Source organism: Pleurodeles waltl, chromosome 4_1, assembly GCF_031143425.1.
Source record: "Pleurodeles waltl isolate 20211129_DDA chromosome 4_1, aPleWal1.hap1.20221129, whole genome shotgun sequence".
Taxonomy (NCBI): domain Eukaryota; kingdom Metazoa; phylum Chordata; class Amphibia; order Caudata; family Salamandridae; genus Pleurodeles; species Pleurodeles waltl.
The window spans coordinates 155,575,898-155,602,323 of record NC_090442.1 but is presented as its reverse complement, the minus strand read 5'-3'; the positions used below and the strand labels follow the sequence as shown (position 1 = coordinate 155,602,323).

At 45.3% G+C, this 26,426-nt stretch overlaps 1 protein-coding gene across 4 annotated transcripts in view; it reads left to right on the top strand.

Annotated features, from left to right (window-relative positions):
* The window catches only part of CNOT4 (CCR4-NOT transcription complex subunit 4), a 534,336-nt gene that overhangs the window by 484,065 nt on the left and 23,845 nt on the right, over nucleotides 1-26,426 (top strand). For 2 of the 4 annotated variants that reach the window (XM_069227948.1, XM_069227949.1), the window contains one exon: nucleotides 21,895-22,107. The exons of the other annotated variants lie outside the window; for them this stretch is intronic. In XM_069227948.1, the coding sequence (XP_069084049.1) occupies nucleotides 21,895-22,107 (213 nt within the window). The remainder of the gene's footprint in view (nucleotides 1-21,894; nucleotides 22,108-26,426) is intronic. 4 annotated transcript variants of the gene reach the window in all.

Genomic DNA, 26,426 nt, shown 5'->3' with positions numbered 1-26,426 from the left:
ATTCAAGAGTTTCAAGCGCAGTGTGGACACTCTATAGGAGAACCCCTTGTAATATCTCTTAATGCCGAAGAGGTGGTATTTTTCTAGGAACTAGCTACATTTAGCCCCTTCTCTTAAAGATGTTATTATATTTGGGATTTTGTCTGGGCTGCAATCAGCAGGAACAAGTTGGAAATATTCTCTGTGACGGATAACGCATGGAGGTTTGAGTCAGAGTACCTGCTAATATTCAGTGTTCGCTGAGTGAAATACTTGGATATTGACGTCATGAGAAACAGTTTAATTAGATGCAACTTTGGGGTGGCATTAAAAGTACTCTGGACGTGTGGAATGATGGATCACCTCTCACTCTCAATGTTGGGACAGATTTATGATCTCAAAATGATAGTAGTACTGCAATCTTTTATCTAATCGCCAATATCCCTGTAAGGATATCTATGCCATTTTTTACGTCGGCTCATAGTTTACTAGTTTGTGGTTGGGGACAGCTGTGCATCAAGTGGTTGTCACTCACTAGGCCAATGAAAGTGGGAGGCACTTGACCTATACTTATATTGTCTGGTTGCAAGAGCACACTATGCAACATATTGGATACTTAAACAATCCTCTTTGACATACACAAGAATTGAAACTACAGTACACCCTACATCCTATTGCCCAACATGTGCAAGCACTCTGTGGTCTCTTGTGACTACGATGGGACAACGTGCTGGGCATGTTGGGAGTTGGCACACCACCTGTAGAATGAGATGCTCCATTTCCCAAGTGCTACCTGTAGCTTGGAACCGAATTCTATCAACCATCATAGTCAAACCTGAAAACAAGATTCCGAAAAATGTAAGGGTTATGATGCTTGGGGGCCGTTCATGAGCCTGCACGATAAGGTAAAGAAAGGCAAAATGCCATTAGCTATTTTGTTTTATCATAGGCTGAGATGGGCCACAATGGCCGTGTTCACTAGTTTTGCAGCCCCCAATGCCTTATTGACAATACTTACCAAATTACTTCGTAAGAGTGATAGAGGTAAGCCAATCTTTTTTTTTAATTCAAAGATCATGACAGGAGCTCTGCAACCCTCCTCTAAATGTCAAACTGATCGGGAAACTTATCTGGGTCAACTGATACCTGATCAAAGTTGGGCATACTGTTGTGACCAAGCTAAGGAAGTGCCATTCAATTATAAGCGCAAACTAATTCAGTTTAAGTAAATACATCACTTTTATTATACCCTAGAACAATTACCCAAATTTATACTGAACGATCAAAGTGAATGTAGCAAGTGTTGGATGATAAATGCAACATTTTCTCAAGTGGCATGGTCATGTCCTAAGATGGCAAGTCACTGATCTCAGATATTTGCATCGCTAAGCACAATGGTGGAGACCCCGTCCCCCATCATATCTGTTGGCATTATTGGGCGCTAACAGTGATTCACCCAAGACAACACAGCATTTTGTATCAGTTGCGCTGATACCAGCTATGGGATTGGTATCAGTCACCTAGGTGTGCATCAAAGCTCCTAAGATGCAAAATTGGTCCTGAGATCTGATAGAGACTTCTAGATGCAGATTTCTTACCTTGGAATTTATCCCAGATGTTGAAGTGGATCCGGAAATATTTCCGTGAGCAAGTACCCCTGTATACTGGTAGGTGGCAGCATTCAGCTCTGCGCAGCATTGTCAGCATCCAAAGTGACACCTGCATTGTCTATATAGTTACCATCCCAGCGCCCTGATGTCCGTTCTATGCTTTCCACAACAGCACAGATCTGGAGAAGAGCTACCCTCAGTCACTTTTTGACTGACCTTTTTCAACCAATATTTGAGGATTTTTGTGAGGTATTGCCTCCTGGTGTAGGTAGGATTCCCATGTGAAAGAATGGTTTTAAGCCCTGTGGGGCCTGTTACTGGCAAATGTCGGTGACAGATCTGCACCTCGTCTGCCTCTGTCTCGAATGCGAACACAGCGCCAAGACCTGCATCAATATTCATGCCATGCATTTCAAAGTCTTTAGGTAGCGATCCCTCAAGCTCCTTGATGCTCGACGCCATGACAGTCTCGATCCTGATCCAGAGGAAGGTCCCAGAATCGGTCACGGAGCCATCGATCTTCGTAGTTGTCCAGGCAAGCCCCGCAAAAAAAAACAAGAAGTAGTCAGAGGTCTTGAACGTCGCTCTGTCCATTTGTGTCATCTGATGAGGTGAGGTAACGTCATTTGAGGCCTATCTCCACGTTGAGCCTGGGCCGCCTCCACACCTCCCAGAGTTTCCTGGAGCCAGAACGACCCCACCCTATTCAAAGTTTCATGAGGCCATGCACCTCGTATATTTGGGTGGCTTGTACGTGGTGGCGCGCCCATGGGCCCCTTAGGTTCAGAAGGGCCTCCTATTGGCTTTCCATTAGCAGGTTTACCCCCTGGCACAAGTCTGGCCCCCTTGGATCCAGGAATGGATCCGGACCAACGCCAGTCAAGCCACCTCAAGCTTTCCCAGCGCCGGCCCCAGTGCTGATGTTCCTCGTGCCGCCAGCCCCATTCTTATCCCCAAAGACAAAATAGAGCTGGACGGGCGTTGTCCGACTTTGGTGCCAACTGGAGACATTCCATCCCAGCCTGAGCGCTATTTATATGGGCTAGGACTTGGGGGAAGATTGGGAGGGGGCCACTGGACCCTTATGAATACCAGCCCCCTTATCCCAAATGAAGAAAACTGGTGTGAGGATTTGGTGGATTCTAGTGGACTGGATACCTCCCCTGATGTTAGCCTGGTCTATCCTCCTACAGTGACTACAAAGGCTGCAGCCTTATTTGGAATTGTGGTGAGGAGGGCAGCCAAGGTCCTAGACCTTCGGCTTCCCTCCGTGGCTGTCACGACTAATATCTTGGAGTGCTTCAACCGGGAGCCATCCCTTCCAAGCTGCTTCTCCCTTTTAATAAAGCCCTCACAGATGTCTTATTTAGGGCCTGGTCCAAGCCCTGCACAGGGGCTCCTGTCAATAGGACAATTGCTTGCCACAATCACCTTGCCCCAGGGGATCACAACTTACACACCCAACATCTCATCCTAAAGAGCTTGGTGGTCAGAGCCTCCACTTTCAAACTAAATCCTGGCACATTCCCTACCACTTCACTGGTCAGGAAATTTAAGAGGCTGGAAACTTTAGGAAAGAAGATGTATTCTTCCGCCTGACTGTCACTGCAGTCAGTGAACACTGCATGCTTTTTGGGCCGGTACTCCCACTCACTCTGGGACCCAGTTGCACAGGTGCTGCCTATGGTCTCGGAGGAGGCCTGAGCCATACTCTCCTGAGCTATTGTTGACAGGAGTGACTAAGCTAAGTTTGCTGTAGGCTGGATATGACTGACTCACTAGGCAAAGCAGTTTCATCATTGGTAACCATTAGGTACCATGTCTGGTTGATAACCATTGGCTTTTCAAGGTATGTCCAGGACTCCTGTCTCTTTGGAGACAAGGCGGACTCCGTGCTAGAACGCTTCAAGGACTGCAGAGCTATGACTAGGTCCTTGAACCGTATCATGACACCTCGCCAACTGCAGCCTGCCTTTCGCTCCTTTTGTGGCAACGGAAGGGGCTTCCAGCCACATCTCTACCCGCCCAGCCACCAGGGCATGCAAGCTTCCCATCCCCTACGTGGCCAAGGATGCTGTACCCAGAGCCCCCATGGGTCCGGTAGCCAGAGGTCAGGCCAGTTCACCAGTCCTCCAACAGCCACAGCTCCCAAGCATCGTTGGTTTGTCCTCCAACCATCATGGGCACCCATTGGGAGGCAGGATTTACCACCACCTTGTACCACTGACGTTCTATAACATCCAGCCCCAGGGTTCTCCATATTCTCTGAAGGGTCTATTTCCTCCCCTTTGTGACTACTCCTCCACCCATGCCACCCACTTGTGACAGGCTGACAGAGATCTATATTTCTCCTTACTCCCCCAGAAACTGGTGTCTCTCTTTGGGAGGGAGCCATAGAGAGTGTGTTGGCTTCAGCAGTACATTATGGTCACTATTCCCATTACATACTTGTGCCCAAGAAGGATGGGGGCCCTTGCCCTATCCTAGACATGCATCCTCTCAATTTCTTCCCGAAAAAGAAGAAATTCAAAATGTTTAAGATTGCTCAAGTCCTCTCTGCTCTGGACCTGGGAGACTGGATGGTGGCTTTGAACTTGAAGAACGCATACTTCCCCGTCCTGCGTGCCCACAGATGTTACCTGCAGTTCACTGAAGGTCACAAGCACTTTCAGTTCACAGTGCTCCCCTTTAGCCTTACCAGCACCCCTCGGGTGTTCGGGGGATGGCAGTGTTGCAGGTCATCTGAGGAGATAAAGGGTGCCAGTCTTCCCCTATCTCAATGGTCCCAGGCAGTCGTCTCCCACCTCCAGACTTAGTGGGCAGACCTCCTGCACTCAGTGCCGAAATCACACCTGACCCCTTCTGAGACCTTCTTTTTCATTGGAGCTGTTCTGGACACAGTGAAGTTTCGGGCTTATCCTCCCAGTTGGCGAGTCCAGGATATTCAGACTGATACTAATGTTTCAGCCTCCATCCTGGATTTTGATGAGAATGACTGAGGCTGCTTGGCCTCATGGCTTCCTACCTGCTGCTTGTGGCACATGCTTATTTGCATGTGCAGCCTCTGCAGTGGAACCTGAAGTTCCAGTGGTTGCACCATCAGAGGAATCTGTGCTACTTGGTCCAGATGTTGGAGGGCACTACAATAGATCTGCAGTGGTGGTAAGTGAACCGCGATTGGGTCAGCAGCATACCCCTCTCTCTTCCCCAACTAGATCTAGCAGTGGTGATAGATGCATCCCTCCTGGGCTGCGGCGGACATCTAGGAGAGGTGGAGTCCAGTGGATTCTGGTCTCCCACAGAATCTGGACCCCACTCAGCTTTTTCCAGCACAGAGCGATCAGACTAGCATTGAAAGCCTTTCTACCCTCCATTGAAAGAAGGCTGCTGGAGGTGTTTGCTGGCAAAACCACTGCCATGTGGTACTGATACAAACAGGGTGGGTGGGATCATGGACCTTTGGTCAAGAGGCCCTGTGTCTATGAACATGGCTGGAACATCAGGGTAATTCCCTGGTGGTTCAACACCTATCAGGATCTCTGAATGCCAGAGTGCACAAACTCAGCCAAAGATGCCTAGCTGATCAGAAATGGCATCTCCATCTGGAGGTGGTGCAAAGTCTTTCTTAACAGTGGGGAGAGCCTTGATTACACCTGTTGGCACCACCGAGAACACACAATGTCAGCAGTTTTGCACGCTGGAGTTTGAAAGCTGGCTCTCGCTCAGAGGCCTCTTGAGTGGAGCTCATGCCTTTTGTACACCTTTCTGCTCATACCACTCCTACCCAGAGTTCTCAAGAAGATCAGGAACAACCAGGCCCAAGTCATCCTTGACTCACACTGATCTCTGAGAGTCTGGTATCCTGAGATGTTGAGCATGGCCATCAGTCCTCCGATCAGGTTGTCCCTTCAGGAGGATCTTGGATTGCAGCAGCAGCAGAGAGAGGACTCTCCATCTGAACCGGTCAACTCTCCACCTTCATTTGTGGAAATTGACCGGTGACAGTTGACAGCTTTTAAGCTTTGGCCCGAAATCTGCAATGTCATCTTGGCAGCCAAGTGACACCCCACCAAGATGGTATACACCTGTCATTGGAGCAAGTTTGTGGGATGGTGTGCAGAAAAGCAGGTTGAGCCTCTTTCTGCTACCTTTTCTTAGGTCTTTCAGTTTATTCGTTCTCCTGCCCAGCAAGGCTCAGCCTTTTAAGGTGCCCAAAGCAATCTTTCAGCCACCTCAGCATTTCTGAGATTGCCACGTTAGCCATTCCTTTTCAAGTCCCTTGTACATAGGTTTCTGAAAGGTCTCCAACACTTGTTCACATCTTCACCCATTCATCATGCCTCAGTGAGACCTAAATTTAGAGTTAATTTTTTGAATTTATGCTCACTTCGAGCCACTACACAATTGTCCGCTAAGGCACCTCCCTATTGAGATGTCCTTTCTAGTGACAACATCTTCCTGGAGGGTCAGTGAGTTCCAGGCTTTGTCTAAGTCTCCGTACATCATCTTCCCAGACAAGCTGTTCCTTGATGCTAGAGCTTCCTTCCTACTGAAGCTGGTCATTCCCTTTTATGTAAGCCAGCCCATCAGCCTGCCTGCCTTTTATGCTTTGCCTCATCCCTCTTACGAAGAGGAACAACTCCGCCGACTAGACCGAAAGAGTGTTGCCATTCGACTTTAACCCCACAAAAGAGTTCCAGGTGGACTACCAACTCTTCATGCGGTAGGTTGAAGCCCAGAAAGGGAAGGTGGTACAGAAATGGACCATATCTTGATGGATCGTGCTTTGTATCAAAATATGCTACGCACTGGCCAAGAAGCAACCCCCTGAGGGTTTGCCTCCTTATTCCACCAGAGCCGAGGCTGTGACCACAGCGTTAGCAACTGGAGTTTCAGTCTTGAACTTATTCCAGGAGGCAACATGGGTATCTCTGCACACGTTTACCAAGCACTACTGCCTGGACAGTCAGGTCCATAGGGACGGGCACTTTGCTGTACAGTCCTGCAGGACTTCTTAGAGTGAAATCAATTTGCAGACCATCCTCCACAGAGGTATTGCTTGGACATCTATTCTAAGGTAAGGAATGTGCGGCTAAAAGTCTCTATCAGATGAACAAGTTACTTGCCTTCTCTGGTAGAGACAGTCTAGCCGCAGGTTCCTTACCAACCCACCCTTCCTCCCCGCTCTGCGAACAGATTTATAAACATAGGGCTTCCCCCCCCTTTCAGGGCCTTACTTTTCACACACCAGTGGTCAGTCCTCTTCATAACTCTGCGGTTCTGGCCTGGAAAGGCGCTAAAAGAAACTGACGTCAGCCCACTTAGGGATGGCACCTATTGAGGCACCACGCAGATTACTTCTGGCGTTGACAATGACAAGAGGAGCCAAAAGACCTACCGGTGCACAGGAGTACTGCTTAAATTCTTTATCCAGTCTAATGCCTGGGGAAAATTCTTAGGTGATGAATCTGCAGCTAGATAGTCTCTATCAGATAAGGCATTTGCAAAGGTAAGTAACGTGTTATTTTGTTGCACTATAAGGAGCATCTAGAAATACATACTGCTGAAACTCACCCTAAGGCTTGGCCACAAGACTTTTGGGAGCCACTCAGTACTTACCTCTTACAAAACAGTTTCTCAGCAACTTTATGTACTCTGGTTACCCTGGTGTAACCCACATAGCAGCCTTATAAAATGAAGTGTGTATGCCTATACTCTGCTATATTTGCCCCTATATGTATTTTAAGTTTTATACATTGTACTTATCATATACCGATGCAATTTTAACTGGTTGGGTATATACCTTTTCATTGTTAGTTAACTACTGTATCTTTTGAAAAATCACTGCATACAATTTTTTTAAAAAGGGGCATAAACAATCATAGAAGGGTTAACACTGATCTTAAATGGCAGTGGGGAACCCAATTGAATAGCGAAAAACCACAAAACAGGAACATTAAAGAAGGCCACATATACATTTGTATGGTTGACTGTGACATGGACCACTAGCTGTATCTAAGAAAGCAGTTCTTCTAGGATAGAAGCGGGCATAGCGATCAGTGGTTCAGCCAGTGCAGAGCAAAGGCACCTTGGACCTGTTGAACCCTGATTATCACAATATTTTACTACCTAATCAGTGGTTAGAGGGGCTTATTTCTGGTGGTTTCTTCTAAATGAAAATTTCTTGAATTAGAATATCTCTAAGGTGCCAGATTGGATCTGGAGAATTTTGTGGCTACGCTCCTACGCTGCCTCATTAGCTCCCTGGAAGTGGTGGAGCCACATATTAGCATCACCCTGGTGTACTTGTCAGTTCCTTTTTTTTCTATGAATTCTGAAGTGTCTGGAATGCTGCTTAGACCCTGTTGGTCGTCTAGTGACTCCTAAAGACGCTGAATGGTGTGCTAGGTAATGATGTCCCAATCAAAAACAATAAGCTATGCAGGAAGCAGATGCTGTTCACAAACCAGCATAAAGTTGAGCCTTTGGTGCCTGGGCTTCGGACACAACTTGAACAGGTGTGATATGTGTCCTTAGTTACCGAAAGTCGATTCAAGACAAGTAGTTGAGGTCTTCACTCAGCTCCTGCTTCAGTCATGGGCCTAGTCCTGGGGTCATTCCCAAGACTGTTCCACTTCCGGATTGAAATCTTTGGGTAACTCCAAGCATACGAAAGTGAAATTGGACTCGATCCCATTCAGCGACTCTAAATGCAAGGAAAAGGCACTAGTGCATCAAGATTAAAGTCTCACTCCTTTAAGGTCAGCAGATGCGGATTAGATTCTTCACTTTGTCCCAACACGTCTTGAGTTCCCTTAGTTGTTGTCGAGCCTGCAGCCTTCCAAGAGCCCACACTGCAAATCTTCATAGCACTTCTGGCACCCTCTGGCCCAACTTTAAACCTCATGGAACTGCAGGAGCCGCTAGTTCACCAAATGGGCCAACAGAAAAAAATTGTTCTTTTGCAGTGGAGATTCAGTGGATTGCCAAATTGGTATAATTACGTTCAGCTGTTTTATTTTTCGTGATCTGGCACAGACCATTTTTTATAGCAATAAACAATGAAAAACAATGTCTGGAGACTCCCCTTTTTCTGAGCTGCCACTTGCCAGATGAATTTGAAACTTTCTAAGAAGGAGCCGAGGTGGGTGTAGTTTTTTTTTCTTCAGAAAATCACGTGCAGATTCGTCACCAAAGTTATTAGCCACTTGAAGTACTGAAATTACAGCTATCCTCCGATGAGACGTAAATGTTTTTACAGCAATTTGGCTTCCTTAGCATTGTTTTGAGACCTTGCTACCATTTAACAGTACTTTTGCAGATACTCCGAGAGCTGCCGTCAAAACTGTTCTTGCCCACCTCCTAGCAGGTAGGTGATATAGGCTGGCGCCAAGTGAACCAGACTTTCTAACCGAGCCCCCTACTCCGGAGATTAGTAGTGTACAACCTTGAACCAATAAGGTGAATCTCAATTCATTTCTTACCACTTACGTAGAAGGATCATCCAAAAGGATTGCTGCCTGTGAAGCATGTTTCCTTCTGCCAGCCTGGCACAGCAGTGCATACACATTTTGTATGGATCGCTGTGCCAGACTGATTTGTGCATGTCGTTTATGACATGGCCAGCGAGGTCTTGCTGGCTGGCCTAGAGGACTTTAGGGCCTCTTTGGCTCATACGATTCAAACTGGCAGGATGCGGACAAGTCTATCATTTCTGCAGGCTTGGGTACCACTGAATGCATTGGCAGGGCAGTCGTTACCAGTGTTGTATTTCATAAAAACACTAGCACAAGATCAGCTGGGTTTTCCCACGATGTACAGATATCACTAATGCATGTGCTCTTTGGTGGTATCAGCTTTTCAGAGATAAAGCGAATCTACTTTGGTATTCTTCCCACACCAGTGCAAATTTCAGAAGAGCATCTGTCCATCCTGGTACAGTAGAGCCCCTGTTACTGTCCCAGGGTGCCATAGAGTAGGGGTTGTTAGACCTGCTATTTTATTGAACAGGAAAAAGATGGGAGCCTCTGGCATTCCTTGGATCTCCGACCCCTGAAGGCTTCCTTTAGTAGGACACATTCAAAAACCTCACATTCATCCTGATCTTTTTGTCAGGAGACTGTATGCTGTCATTGGACTTGCTTGATGTGTATTTTATGTAACTGTCATGCAATCTCACAGGTGTCACTTGCGGTTCAGGGTGGACCAGGAACATGTTCACTTTTCCATGCTTCCTTTCGGCCTCGCCAGCACCATTTGGGTTTTCACAAGTGATGGTGGTCACTGCCCATCTTCGGATGTCAGGAGCTTCTTTATTCCTGAAAACTAGACTAATGGCTGTTGAATGCAGGTTCACCATTGAGTTGTGGACTGCATCCAGACACGGTCAAAACTCTTAACATTGAGCTACAACATGAAACAGCCAAACTCACACCTAATACCTTTGATCATTCGAGTGATCCTCAACATGATCAGGGTTTTTCCCCCTACTGAAACAAGCGCAGAATATTCGGGCTGTTATCCCAGTCTCAGACTTGATCCCGAATCCAGGAGAAGGATGGCTCTGAGGTTTCTTGGCCTCTTAGCCCTGGGCATTCTTCTTGTCCGCTTTGGCAGGGGGCATACGTGAACCTTGCAGTGGAACTTTAAGCCTCAGTGGTCTCATCATCAAGGCCGCCTTTACAACACTATCCAGGTGTCGGAGCATGCTTGCCCAAGGTCTGCAGTGGTGGCTGACTGATCAGTCTGTCCTGTGGCATGACATTCTACGTTCTCCACGGAGAGCTGATAGTGGTGATGAGATGCATCTGCACTGGTTCCAGGAGGGTCACATGGAAGAAGTGGTTATCAGAGGCCCCTGGTCTCCAGTCAAGCACTGGCCCCACATAAACCTTCTTGAGGTACAGGCCGATCCTTTTGGCTTACAAGGTTTGTTTTGCTTTCCATGAATGAGATGTTGGTCACGTGGTGTGCTGTTACAAATAAGGTGATGTGAGGTCCTGGCTTCTATGATGCCGAGAGCTGATGCCTCTTAAAAGTGCCTGGAGCTCCAGAACAGCTTACTGGTTGGAAGCCAACTGGCAAGATCTCTGAACACTAAAGAGCAAGTGAGCTAGGCAGATGTCGAACACATGACGCCTGATGCCTACGTGTCAGGGTGGCACGGGGCATATTTGACAAGCGGGGACGGCCCTGGCTAAATCCTCTCACCAGCGGTGAGAACTCTCATTGTTAACTATTTTGCACATTCGAAATCCCACACAACATTAGTTAGGAGACTCATTCCTGCTTAATGGTACAAAGGGCTCCTTATGAGCCTTTCTGCCACTACCACCACTGCCCCGAAGAAGATAACGATCGGGCCCAAGTCATTGTAGTAGCCCCAGATTAGGCTAATAGTGTGGTACCCAGAATGCATGAGCATCTCTTCTCTCTTCAGTATACCACTTTGGAAGACCTCCTGTCTCAGCAGAATCTCCACAACCTACACCTCCATGCTTAGAGATTGAGCAGCGGCAGTTGACTGCATTCAGTTTACTTCCTGAAGTGGTGGATGTTCTCCTTGCTCCCAAAGTTTCACCAGAAAATCCATCTACGCTTGACTGAGGAAAGTTGGTGACCTGGTGGGCACCAGGGACACAGCCTCTTACAGGCGTATCAGTTGGGTGTCTGTCTGTTTTAGCTTTAGCCCAGCAAGACCTTGAAGTGACACTTTAAAAGGTTGCCAGCAGTTTTGACCCTTTTATGTTAGCAGGACCAGCCGTTCTTATATAAATCGCCTCCAGCACTTACGTTTATTAAATGTTTGATGCACAAGTTCCATCACAAACAGTGATACTTTAGTGGAACATTAACTTGGTCTTGGCATTTGCCTTATTTATGCCATTTGAGTCTAAGCTTAGTTGCTAGCTACGTTTCCTGGCCTTGAAGACTGTCTTCCTAATTGTGATTGCCAGCTCATTGCCTGGGTGAACTCCAGGTGCTTTCACTGCAACCGCCCTACACCACATTCTTTACAGACAAATTGGTGGTAAGAATTTGCGTGGTTTTCTTAATGAAAGTTGTTACTGCCTTTCATGCCGAGCAGTTGAACACTCTGCCCGCGTTATTTTCTCCCTCGAAAGAATGGGAGGGGCTCCAATGGATGGACCCTAATACAGCTTTACATTTTTATACTGATCATTCCAAACACCATTGAGTGAACAATCCACTTTCCCCAAAGAAATGGAAGGCTGTGCAGAAGAGGACCATGTCAAGATGGATAGACTTGATCGTTGTTATGCTAGGCTTTGACCAAGGAGCACTACAGGAAGGTTTGAGAGCCCAGTACACCAGGGCAAATGATTCAACAATTGCTTTGGCGCGAGAGGTGCCTGTCTTTTTTTATCTGCAAGGCTGTGACATGAGCATTGGTGCATACATTCATGAAGCACTACTGCCTTGCCAGTAAGTCCTGTGAGGACATTTCATCTGCTTGGGTTTGCAGTGTCTTTTGCCCTTTGCCCACACTTCAGACTCTCCACCTTAGGGAGGTGCTGCTTTCGATCTTTTTCAAGGTGAAAAATCTGTGGTTGATGGTATGCCTCAGAAGAACAAGTCCATTACCTTCTGTGAAGCTCTTTTGGTGGCTACTCTTTCTACATGCAGATTACTCATTGCCCTACAACTTCCCCAGTCTGTGCATGTCGGGAGTTAGTGATGAGTACACTGTTCCCAAAACTTTTTTGCGCTTAGCGTCTGAGGGAATGAAAACTGACAAGACAAGAAAATGCCTTTTCATGGGGGGTGGCGCTTATATGCAGCTCCACTCTGTCACTTAAGGGGCGGTATGGAGCTCTGTTAAAAAAAAAAAATATTAATAATTTCCCCCTCCAGTCTGGTGGATGTTCTTGAGTGAGGATTCTGCAGTTAGAGTATCTAAGAGTATCCAAGGTAAGTAAGGTCTTCATGCATGCTTTCTCTAGGGCCCTTTGCTCCCTTCCTTGGCCACTTGGTAGAAACTCTAAACAGTGGTTCTTAATGTTTAGACTTCAGTGTAAGGCTCAGGTAATCATTACTGAAACGCAGGGACACCAATCATTATTGAAATCCAGGGACCCCATGCTGAGTCATTACTGGAAACTGGGGACCCTAGCCTAAGCATTTGAGATAATTTGAATCACAAAACAATACATGAAAATACAGAAAGGAGCGTTCCTCAAACAAATACACAAATAATAAAATATTTTATTGAATTTACAAGCAAATATAATAAAAATCAAAATGTTAATTTCAGTTGGAAGGTTGGCGCATTTGTCGATGCTGTATTCTTTTTGATACACTTTTTCTGCTCCCACAATTCTCAAGATACTAACTTAATTTTCAGCCCCCAGTTTAATATTCTTTCACATTTATAGAACATTTTACTGTTTTATATGCAATGTTAATATAATTATTTTTCCAACCAGTCATGGACCCCCTGAGTAGGCTTTGCAAACCACCAGGGGTCCTTTGACCACAGCTCAACCACTGCTCCAAAGTATTTTGAATATATAAAAATGTTTAGTTTTAGGGAGTATGCAAGTAAATATGAATTATTCTAATTCCCTTCAGAAACGTCACTAGAAGCTACCACATTAAGTAAGTATGTTGAGTTTAGTTCTGTATAAAGTTTAATTCTTGGTGGCTGCTGTGGATGGAAATTTCAAGATATTCGGACCAGAATGTTTCTGTTGAATACCAGCCCTCGCGCAAGATGTCGGATTGTACTAGTTTGATAGAGATCGACCCGTGTGGAGCAATATCAGTGCTATGCTGTCTCTATAGCATTAAGCTGACAAGCATGTGTTAACCAAGATGAACTTGGTTGTGACTTGTGGGTCATGTTGAGAAGCTAGGAGTTCTCATCGAACGAGCCCACCTGAAATGTGCTAATGTTAGCCAGAACAACAATGTTGACTCATTACCACATTGCATTAAAGGCAACTAAGACACTCCCCAAGCTGGCTTTTGTATTGTGCTGCTTGTGTTCAGTTCTGCTAGCTGTCTTGTTAAATATGCACTAGATTAGAGTCATGTGGGTGCTTCCTCTCAGCCCTTTCCAAACCTTTTTAAGACCAGAAAACGTCCTCAAACATAGAAACTATCGAGTCAGTCATATAAGTAGAGTGCAATGCTCAAAGTTTCACTTCCAGTATTTTACGCTTTATCCTAGCTGCGTTTTAGTTTGTCTCCCCCAGTCGTTCCATCCATTTCTTCTTCACCGTTTGAGGCTTTTGTAGATCTTTGGCTGCTCCGACGTCTGGCCCAGGTATGTCCTTGCCCTGGTTGGTGAGTGTGTCTTTGAGTGCCTGAGTTTGAAGACTAGGTTACCGATACTGGGACATGAAAACCCTGGTGTGTCCATTTGATGGTTTGGAGAGGCCAGCGGCGTAGTGATAGTCCACGCCAGCAAGAGTCAGAGCACCTTGGACAAATACTAAACTGCTTCTTCATAATGTTCCATCATGAGCCATGCAGTGACAGCTAGAGTTCCACTGGCCCTCCTGAAGAAGTCTTCATGCAAGTTCCTGATTGTCCCCTACTTCTTTCAGGCCTCTTTTCTGATGCCATAAACACAAAGGGTTTGGGGTTCACTTATATTGAGGAGCCGCTGGCAGAGGATTTCGCCTGGGGCTCCTTGAACTCACTCTGAGTTGCTGTATTAGATGCTGTGGGGTGTTGTGTGGTGGGGGGGGGGGGTTTCCTTTACGGACTAGCTTGGTCTCACACACTATATAGTGTCATGCTTCATCATATGACCACCTAGCCCCACCCAGGTAGGACAGTGCCACCTGGGCGGACTCAACCACCCAGGAGGGAGTGTGTAAATTCAACTTGTCTGGAAAAATATGGGATCCAGCTATACTATGGTAGAAGTAAAAACACCTAGACAGACACCTGTGTAAAGGTACACTTTTATTAGTGGTGTCTGCTGGTGTGATTAAGAGCAAGGATGGGACACCTCTGTGAGAACAAGGACTCACTGGGTCACCTATCTAAAAGTTGATGCCACAGAAAATACCAGTCCTTACTACAGTAGATTTGTGGATGTTTGGTTTTAGTACTTAAATGTGTGTAGTTGACACCACCAACATAAAGCTAATCAAAAGGTGTGTGTTCAAATGTAATAATAAATTGGTTAGGCTTTTGTGACCCAGTTCCACTATTTTCTACTAATTTACCACATCCTGAAGAGATGTTCCGCTGGTTAATTCTATCTTAAGTTCATATCCTACAAGCTGAAAATGAGATAACTATAATGTGAATTACAAGACAAACACTGTTTTTAAAATAATAGTAATACTTGCTTACAATTCTATTGTACTCCTTACTTTAAAAACTAGGGCGTAATGGTCACATTTAAAAATCATTGTTTTTCCATAGTTATCGGTCATTGTCAAACATGTGTGCTCCTTTTTATAAATAGTGGGTGGCCATCCCTGTTTTACTCATTGTTTTGACCTGTTCTTGAAGCTTTTAGTGATTTCATGTGGCACTGGGGAAGCAATTACTACCCTCAGTAACTACTGTTTGGGCACTTCGTTTCTTAACCAGTCTAACCACCTGCTTTTGACCCATCATTGGGATCTGAGAGCACATGTTACTTCTACTTTGATAAGTTTGTTGGCATGTCACTTGTTTGTATGCACGTGTGTGGAGAGAGAGCTCGGCAGTATATTAAGTACACTTCCTGATTGTGTTCATTGGGCTTCCCGTCTTCTGTTACACGTTTTGCGTTTGTTTGAATGAAGAGGTGAGATGTCTCATTTCCTTTCTTGATCTTGAGCCTTGAAGTATTTTTTTTTTTTTTTTACTTCATAGCTCTCGATTCTCAGAATTATTTTCACACCACTCATTGATAACGATTACAACAGTATGAGTATTCAATCTCCTTGCATCTACATTTCACAACTATCCATATGAAGTACTGCACCATCCTTTCTACCATGATGGGTGAGGTGTTCCCAGTTGCTTTCATCACTGTCCCTTCTGCAGTGGTAGGAGCAGTACTGAGATGTTCCCAGTTGGGTATTTCCATCCCTTCTGCAGCATTAGGAAGCTGTACAGAGGTGTTCCCAGTAGATGTCACCATCCCTTCTGCAGTGGTAGGAAGCAGTGTTTCGTGCTCCCAGTTGGTATCACCATCCCTTCTACAGTGGTAGGAACAGTGACTGTTCCCAGTAGGTGTCTCCATCCCTTCTGCACTCGTAGGAAACAGTACTGAGTTGTTCCCAGTAGGTATGGCCACTACCTTCTACAGTGGTAGAAAGCAGTACTGGGTGTTCTCAGTAGATATCCCCATCCATCCGCAGTGGTAGGAAGAGGTCCTGAGGTGTTCCATGTAGGTATCACCATCCCTTCTAAAGTTGTACAAACCAGTACTGAGGTGCTACATGTGGGTATCACTATCTTCAACAGTGGTAGGAAGCAGTACTGAGGCGTTCCCAGTATTTATCTCCATCCCCTCGACAGTGGTAGGAACAGTGACTGTTCCCAGTAGGTGTTTCCATCCCTTCTGCACTCGTAGGAAGCAGTACTGAGTTTTTCCCAGTAGGTATGGCCACTACCATCTACAGTGGTAGGAAGCAGTACTGGGTGTTCTCAGTAGATATCCCCATCCATCCGTAGTGGTAGGAAGAGGTCCTGAGGTGTTCCATGTAGGTATCGCCATCCCTTCTAAAGTTGTACAAAGCAGTACTGAGGTGCTACATTTGCATATCACCATCTTCTACAGTGGTAGGAAGCAGTACTGAGGCGTTCCCAGTATTTATCGCCATCCCCTCTACAGTGGTAGGAACAGTGACTGTTCCCAGTAGGTGTTTCCATCCCAGCTAAGATGATAGGAAGTAGTACTGAAGTGTTCTCAGTAGGTATCTGCATCCCTTGTACAGTGGTAGGAAGCAGTGCAGAGGTGTTCTCAGTAGGTGCCTCCCATCCCTTGTCCAGTTGTAGGAAGCAGCGCGGAGGTGCTCTCAGTAGGTGCCTACATCCCTTGTACAGTGGTAATAAGCAGTGCGGAGGTGTTCTCAGTAGGTGCCTACATCCCTTGTACAGTGGTAATAAGCAGTGCTGAGGTGCTCTCAGTAGATATCTATATCCCTTGTACACTGGTAGGAAGCAGTTCTGAGGTGTTCTCAGTAGGTGCCTCCATCCCTTGTACAGTAGTAGGAAGCAGTGCTGAGGTGTTCTCAGTAGGTATGTACATCCCTTGTACAGTGGTAGGAAGCAGTGCTGAGGTGTTCTCAGTAGATATGTACATCCCTTGTACAGTGGTAGGAGGCAGTGCTGAGGTGTTCTCAGTAGGTATCTATATCCCTTGTACAGTGGTAGGGAGTAGTGCTGAGGTGTTCTCAGTTGGTGTCTTCATCCTTTGTACAGTGGTAGGAAGCAGTGCTGAGGTGTTCTCTGTAGGTATTTATATCCCTTGTACAGTGGTAGGAAGCAGTGCTGAGGTGTTCTCAGTAGGTATCTATATCCCTTGTACAGTGGTAGGAAACTGTGTAGAGGTGTTCTCAGTAGGTGTGTTCTCAGTAGGTATCTATATCCCTAGTACAGTTGTAGTAAGCAGTGCTGAGGTGTTCTCAGTAGGTATCTGCATCCCTTGTACAGTGGTAGGAAGCAGTGCTGAGGTGTTCTCAGTAGGTATCTACATCCCTTGTACAGTTATAGGAAGCAGTGCTGAGGTGTTCTCAGGAGATATGTACATCCCTTGTACAGTTACAGGAAGCAGTGCTGAGGTGTTCTCAGTAGGTATCTGCATCCCTTGTACAGTGGTAGGAAGCGGTGCTGAGGTGTTCTCAGTAGGTATCTATACACCTTTGTACAGTGGTAGGAAGCAAAGTAGAGGTGTTCTCAGTAGGTGTGTTCTCAGTAGGTATCTACATCCCTTGTACAGTTGTAGGAAGCAGTGCTGAGGTGTTCTCAGTAGGTATTTATATCCCTTGTACAGTTGTAGGAAGCGGTGCTGAGGTGTCCTCAGTAGGTATCTATATCCCTTGTACAGTGGTAGGAAGCAGTGCTGAGGTGTTCAGTAGATATGTACATCCCTTGTACAGTTGTAGGAAGTGGTGCTGAGGTGTCCTCAGTAGGTATCTATATACCTTGTACAGTGGTAGGAAGCAGTGCTGAGGTGTTCTCAGGAGGTGTCTCCATCCCTTGTACAGTTGTAGGAAGCAGTGCTGAGGTGTTCTCAGTAGGTATCTACATCCCTTGTACAGTTATAGGAAGCAGTGCTGAGGTGTTCTCAGTAGGTATGTACATCCTTTGTACAGTGGTAGGAAGCAGTGCTGAGGTGTTCTCAGTAGATATGTACATCCCTTGTACAGTTATAGGAAGCAGTGCTGAGTTGTTCTCAGTAGGTATCTGAATCCCTTGTCCAGTGGTGATAAGCAGTACTGAGGTGTTCTCAGTAGGTGTCTCCATCCCTTGTACAGTTGTAGGAAGCAGTGCTGAGGTGTTCTCAGTTGATATGTACATCCCTTGTACAGTTATAGGAAGCAATGCTGAGGTGTTCTCAGTAGGTATCTGCATCCTTTGTACAGTGGTAGGAAGCAGTACTGAGGTGTTCTCAGTAGATATGTACATCCCTTGTACAGTTATAGGAAGCAGTGCTGAGTTGTTCTCAGTAGGTATCTGCATCCCTTGTACAGTGGTAGGAAGCAGTGCTGAGGTGTTCTCAGTAGATATTACAGGGGTGTGGAATTTATTAAAATATCTACTTGTCCAGGGGACAGGTTGCTTCTCAAATCTACTTGTCCTGTAAAAAGATCTACTTGTCCCTTTGGTGCCATGTAGTGTGGCGACAAATTATGGCAGCAATCTCATTATGTAAGAGCTCTGATAATAGCCTCTCTGATTATGCCAGGGCTACTACCATAGTAGGGCTTGAATACTTGCGTTTCAATCCCTACTGTAGCAATTTCCTTATTTTGCCACCTTTCTGCAGATCTGCATACTGGGGCTGGAGGAAGCAGTAAGCAATAGTTCCAGGGCTGGAATGCCTTTGAGTCTGCAAACCTGCTAACCTGCATGTTTTAAAGATTTTCACCAGCTTCTCTCTAATATTTTCCCATAATAAGAAAGGTTGGACATTTACTCCTGACAATGGCAGAATTAGAACTTCTTCTAGGGTTGGGAAGAAAGTGGCTGGAGGGAAAATGAACTTGCAAATGCTCAATAGATTTTCACATGAGCAAATCTACACATGCGTATTTACCCATGCTAAAATACAGTTCACCAATATTTGATAGGGGTACGACATATACCATGGGTGCACTTTTGTGACTTTAAGAATTTGGGGCCACATGTAGGTAGGTTCAGATTTGCGACCCACAAATTGCGAGTCAGAGCGACTCGCAATTTGAGATTTGCAAATCCGAATGTAGGATGGTGTCCCTGACACCATCTGTGATTCGCAAGGGCTTCGCAAATGCCCACCTAATGAATAATCATGAGGTTGGGTCGCATTTTTCGACCCCCTTGTGAATGGCGGCCCTCAAAGGGATAGTGGCCTGCTGGAGACAGCAGACCACCATGTCTGTGACTGCTTTTCAAAAAAACAGTTTTTTGTTGTTGTTTTTTTTGTAATGCAGCCCGTTTTCCTTAAAGGAAAACGAGATGCATTACGAAAACGAAAAATGAAACGTTTTCGTTTCATTTGCCTACTCCGAAATTTTTTTTACAGTGACATTCACAATGGGGAAGGGGTCCCATTGGGACTCCTTCCCTTTTGCGAAAGTGTTAGCACCCATTTGAAATGGGTGCAAACTGCGATTGGTTTGCGCCCACGTTCGCGGTCACAAAACAATCCTACATTGCACTGCGAGTCGCAATTAGGAAGGGAACACCCCTTCCAAATTGCGAGTCGCAAGCCCGTTTTGCGATTCGGTAACCAGGTTACCGAACCACAAAACTGGGTTTGTGCATCGCAATGTGCTTTTTGCACATCACAAACAGCGAAAGTCGCTGTTTGCGACATGCAAAAAGCTACCTACATGTGGGTCTTGGTCCCTAATTAGGTCTGGTGTTAACTAAGACATTTTGTTTTTATTAAACTTCTATTTCTCTCTCTTTCGGCTGGCTTTACTATGAGTGATCGCATTCTGCTCTTCCACAAGGAGCATATTGGCACACAAAGTAGTTTTGTTCAGTGTCAGGAACTACAGTGGCAATCAGCGACGTAACGAAACTGGAGGGTGCCCCTTTGCAAATAACATGGAGGAGCCCCCTCTCCAGACTCACTTAGGGCAGGTGCTGTGCTGAAGGGGCCCTCTGGAGGGCGGCTGCGGGCCGTTGTTATGCCACTGGTGGCAAATTGTGCTTTCAGATTTCAAAAACTTTTTGGTTTTTTTTTTTGCCAGTGTTTGTTACAATGTTGAGGGCCTGGTCGCTCCCACAACAATAAAGTGTTACAAAAGCCATGTCAAAACAAGACACGCATTGATGAAACTAAAAGACTTATAAAAATATGTGAGATCAGTTGGCTTTGTCAGTGTTTGTTTATTTTCATGCTTCCCATAATCGTGTTGAAAATGGTTACACTGATTTTCCATTAGAAATATTTTTGGGAAATACTAGCATGCATCAACACATTTTACTAAATGACATTTCATTTGCATATAATCAGAGAGCATTCTGGGAGCATTATACTTAGCCTCATAGCCTAAACTTTTCAAACATGTGTATACACGTTTTTTTTTTTTTTAGTACTGGAACCAACGTCAGTAGTGAAGTGTGACCTTAAAACATTTACTTACAGCACTCACCCTAATAATGAAGGTTTTCAAATAATGAACCATAAATACAAGTTCGAACAGCATTATCTTTTGGTAACACATTACCTCAACTGCAGAGAGTTCCACTCTCTGTAAACAGGCAGCCAAAGGGTTTGTGCTGCAGAGGGTTGGGCCTACTTGTCCCAAGGACAAAGTACACATAAAAACTTGTTGCCCTTGACCCCAAACAAGATGTCCCGGGCGTCGGGCGATAGGAATTCCACATCCCTGGATATGTACATCCCTTGTACAGTTATAGGAAGCAGTGCTGAGGTGTTCTCAGTAAGTGTCTCCATCCCTTGTACAGTTGTAGGAAGCAGTGCTGACTTGTTCTCAGTAGGTATCTACATCCCTTGTCCAGTGGTGATGAGCAGTGCTGAGGTGTTCTCAGTAGGTGTCTCCATCCTTTGTACAGTGGTAGGAAGCAGTGCTGAGGTGTTCTCAGCAGGTATCTGCATCCCTTGTACAGTGGTAGAAAGCAGTGCTGAGGTGTTGGTAGCGCTGTAGAATCAGTACTTGACTATTGCCTCTCAGGCGCTAGTGGTCTTCCTCAAGCAGTGCCTTGGTCCTGGCAGCCCCTAATGTTGCTACAGCATCACCTCCAGCACTACCAGCTGGTTGTCAGTTACCAGCAGTCTGCATATAGCGACACTTGCAAACTCTTTAAAGTTGTTGCAACAGGACCCCCAAGAGGAGGCCACCTTAAAAGCAATGCTTGGTGGTAAAAATACTATTTTCTGCTCTCATAGTTGCCCACTTCCTCATTAACGTATGCCCAATGGCTGGATGTTTTAAAAAGTATTTTAGTGTCCTGATTAGTTTGTCATGACCCCGGGTGCTTGACGGAGAAAAAGAGAGAATTAACAGTGAACCCAGCAAAGCATTTGGTCATAAAACTAGTATTTGAAAAGATACTGGAATCTTTGTAGTAAAGGTTTGTGGAGCCCTGGTGAAATAGATCGGTACAGGGAACTAAAGTTAATTACGGCCCTCTTACTCGAATTGCAGTTATCCATCACATTCGTACATTCAGAGCCTAGCCTTTAGTGGAATTCTTCAACATTTCCTCAGCAGCGTGCCCAAAAGTTGACATAAGTGCAGCACCTGACAAGCTTGAGCATCCGCCCTAGACCTACACCTACACTTAAACACTTCACAGGAATACAGAGCTTGCTTTATGAAACACTTAACTTAAAATTACCTAGAATTGGTTCAGCAGTATATTTTCGTTGTTTGCCAAGCCCTTTCAGGAGCAACATTTAAAGGTAACAGTTGAGCCCCATACATGCCACAAAGCCATTTATGAGATATAACCTAAACCTCAGATTCCTAGACCTCTAGGGCTGAGTTTAATCAACACAGTACCTAACCTCATCCTGTGTTATGCAGATGAGATCTAATATTGTATAGAATTTTTCCCCATTAATGTCCTCCACAGAAGAATGTCTTTTTGTTACTTCCACTTATGATTTTTTCATTTTTTTTCCTTTTTTTGTTGGTACACCTCCCAGACCACAGCAATTCTATAGAGGGTTTAAATATGAAGGAATGGCAGGACGGGCTCAGGGCACTACTACCGAACATTAACATCAACTTTGGTGGACAGCCTAATGCGCCCTCCCCCTCCAACACCAACCACAGTGCACCTACGTCCAACACTACAATCATCAACAGCCTGAACTGGGACAACCCCCGCAGCTGGATGGATCCCGCCATCATCACAGGTAACCATTTCTCACTCTGGCCCTCTGGTGGCAGCACGTCCCGAGCTCTGTCTTTTCCTGCTCAGCAGTTATTTCTTTTCCTTCCTAGGCTCCACTGGACAGCTAAGGCCATGCAATGCTTGGATTCGGATGTTCTGTGTTTTTAGGGAGCCCCTGTTGCTGATGGTTGCTTTGATTGGAATGGGGCAACTTTGGGATCTTGAATAACGTGCTTTGGTGTTTCATGCTCCTACTGGTCTTTGAAAGCCCTGGTTTGTTATCTTGATGTTTGTCACCTTCCAGCTTCAGCCTGTCCTTAAAGGCATCGCCTGCAACTATTGTTTTTGTTGTAATGAAACCAAATGAAAGCCATGCATCATCTGAGACTCCTTAAACTGGGCATTTCACAAAGATGGTCTGTCAGCTGCCTAGGCAGACCTCGACTTGCTTCCAGTAGAGGCTGGAGCCCAGTTTTCTGCACCAGTACCACTTTAGGCAAACATCTGGCAAACTACTCCTTACACATGTGTAGTATTGAGGGATGTCGCTCCTGACAGTCTAGAATGAGAAGGGTTGTGAGATTCCATGGAATAGGGGAGAAGACAGAAAAAAACTAGGAGATGGATGGCTGGGCTGTTTCTCCTGATGAGCTGAAATAAATCCTCTTTCACCTCTGTTATGACATCGTGAGAGATTCCTTTATTACAACATGCTCTTTTCAGGGCTTGTATTCGAGGCTGGCTTTGTGCTTCATTGTAAACCAGACTATGGGCCGGTCTGCGTAATTAAGAGGCCTACACCAAATTTAGATATGTGGAAATCTGGTTTACACCAACTAACTTTTACTGATTTTTTTTTTTTATTATTATTTGTTTTATATATATTTCACACAAGAAGTAGACATCACACCTAGAGTAGGTTTAAAGCAGAGCAGTACTTAATTTGCAAAAGAATGAGGGCCTGTGCCTGAAGCTCTAGCCCATTGGAGGTGAAATTTAACGTTGACACACTGAATACCAAGGCTTCCTAGTCTTAAACCACTTCATGCCTCTTTAATCCACTACCAGACACTCCCTGCCCCCTTTCTCTCTTGCAGGTTCCTATTTTTCCCCCTTGTGCCGGTTTTTCCGTCCTTCTCTTCCTCCACCTTTCCGGTTTGTGTTTTTTCCTCTCTTGCTGGGTAAATATCTAATGAGGCAAAATAATTCCCAGTCCCTGAAATTAAGGACGAGTGTCCTCATAAACCACCGAAGTAGTGTGCACAAAGTGTGTGTGTGCATCAGTCACTCACTCTAACAGTGCGCAAGCTTCACTGTGACGTCTACACCCTCATGTTTCGTCAAAGTAATTGAACCATTGTATTGGAATGAATGATGCCGTCTGCAAGATCTGTCCAACTTTCAGTTTTCCTTCATTCTCTCAAACCGCAAAGGCACATGGTCTCAGAAGCCACCCTTGCTTACTCAGTGCCGTTGTTGAATTGCCTCTTTGTGCACTGTTATACAGTTAGTTTTTAATTCCATGTCCCTTGGATATTATTTCCTCTATTCAATATAATTCTAGTATTGGCTGGTATTCCCATCATGGAAAAAAATATGCATCTTGTATTATATGAATGCCCTCTTCATGAAATGTAATATCTGCCACACCCTCCCATATCTCTCTTCAAGCGGGGAATATATCGAACATCTTAACCCAACTCTCATTGGACCTTCACTTTAAACTATGGCCTTTATTGTAAACTAGGGGGAGCGTTGTCTCCAGCCAGCTGAAGAAGAATCGGGGGTGTTCCTCCCAGAGCTGGGCACAATGTTCCAGATGAGGTTTCATAGTGATGCAGACGGTGGGGACACAGGACTCCTCACTCTGCTTACCACACCAGAGACTTTAGGCGCATCCCTCTCCCCAGGGTTGCTGCAGCAGACGTTGGCGTCATGAGTCCAGGGTCCGATCAGTGCCAGCGGACCGCGACGACTGGCATTTCCTCCATTCTGCTTTGCTCCTCATAGTTTGTGTGCTCCAAGCCTGTGGTTGTACGTGTCTGCCTTAAAGCTGTGCTCTAGATCATACTCGTTTTCTAATCCAAGGCCAGTTCTTCACTCCTACTGACGGATGTGTATCAGCTGCAGAGGTGTTCTCTTTCCACTTTCATTGCAGCCTCTTATGCGGTTACTAAACAGCGCAATCTTTGTCGCGCCGCAGTAGTTCTGTCATGTTTCTATTTGATCCCATTCCTCACCGCTTGGAGCTGCACATTTCTTGGCTAGTTCCCCTTCCAGTGTGCCAGCCTACCGCCCATCTCAGGGCTAATGAACGTCTTTACCAGTCTTCCATGGAGAATGGTGGATTTTTTTACTCGTTTTTTTTATCGGTACGCTTTCGATTATACATGCTTCAACATACACACATGATTGAGCAGATTGGTCCAGTAACCAGATGTAACATTGCATTACATAACATGAACTGCATCATCGCGTTCCAAGCAACCACTACCCCTCCCCGAATCTAACAGTCCACATGAGCAGATATGTGTAATAGAAGTGACCTCCAAATTGAGATGAAAGGAAGAAAAAGAAATAGACATGGAATTTACAGGGTACATTGTAATGATACTACATATCAACCTGTGTACTAATTAATGTATCAGCAATACGTTATACATAAGGTAGTTGGGGGAGTCTATAGAGAGGGTGATCTCATTTTTACTATTAAACTATTCCGTTAATAAATTCCACACTTATGCGATAACATTTTCCTTCAGACCAGCTCGCTGTTCCCTATGGAGGTTCCATGTAGAATAGTATTGACGCCCTTCCGCTGTATTAAGTGCATTGAATCAGTCCCACTACCTGGTTTTGTGTTCCACATTCTGCATTATCTATTGAGCCCCAGATCCTTGGTATTTTGATCGCAGCTGTACAATACGTAGTTTCCTTGCTTTGCTTCTGACTGTTTCCTTTTCCCTTATTTTCGAAATATTGTTGTTTGACCGATTGCCGCTGTGTTCTCTGGACTTCGAAATGGTGATTTTTACTCTTTCAGTTTCTGCCTTTTTTATTTACTTACATGGAATAGTCCAGGATGTAACAAAATCATCCTTTTTTTCTTGTCAGTATTGTTCTCCCTGCAGTCTTACTAGAGACCTTTAAAAAGATCCACCCATCTTGGCAAAGTTGAAATCATGAAAGTCCGGAGCCCTTGTTGTTTGTCTCCAGTCCACCAGTTCTTAGCTGGAAATACTTTGTGACAAGGTTACTAGACCACTAGGCATTGCCCACACCTGCAAAATTTCCTCTTTGCTCCTAGCAACTCTTATCTGCAGTGCCTACCCACTGTTTGATGGATAGTTCCGCAGAGGTGGCAGAAGTAATAATGTGATTGCAAATTGTGAATGTGCTTTGTTTCAGTATTTAGCACAGAGAACCTCTGAATGCATCAGAGTATTTGGCCTTCGTGTGGCTTTACCTTCTGAGACACTAACATGCTGGCAGTGCAGCTTGTCCAAAATGCTACAACTAGAGAAGAAGAGGGTCTGAGCCCTGAGACCTGTTCATCAACTACCCTGTCTCCCAATAACAATTCTGTATCTCTGATCATCATCATTAAGGTGCTTCTGATTCCCACCCGGGAAAAACACTGAACCAGATTCTAAAGGGAAAGTGATGCTCACTATCTTCTGAATGACAAGTTGCGCTTTACAGTGCACATTTCCCTTTGTCGCTGCCGTTTCTTCCCACTTTGAAAGCTCCCCAAATCGCACTTTTTCTGACCGTCTTTAAGACCGAGATAGCACTGACAAATCTCAGCGCAGCTACTAACCACTTATGGGCGCAGCTCGTTCTTGAGCATCCTTGATTCTTCTCTGGTAGCCCCGGTTGAATGACAAACAAGCCCAACTGGAGATAGTGAGATGAGGTGCGCTGCAGGGCACCGCAGTATTAGGCATTACATCAGCAGTGCCTAGCGACCGGTATCGTACACGGACATGGTTCTTTATTCACTTTGCAAATAGAACACAGTAAAATATTACAGTAGAGAAAAAGCAGGAAAACTAGTTTCAATATACCTGCGATTTTACCAAAACTTGACAGAGTATCCTTTGAAAACAAGAATTCACAGAGCCAACAGGTCTGGGTGTAATATTCTAATGCAAGCAAGGTTAGCATGCGAGACAACAGAGGACAAAGCGGGTGTTGTAAAATGGACGCCCGTGCAGAGCGTCTGCAAGCACTGGCGTGGAGGCGGAAGGATACCTCAAACACCACTGGGCCGAGCCAAGACGTGATTGACGAAGTCTGAAACCAATGGCTGGGAGAGGCTGGTTGAAGAAAGCCATTGTT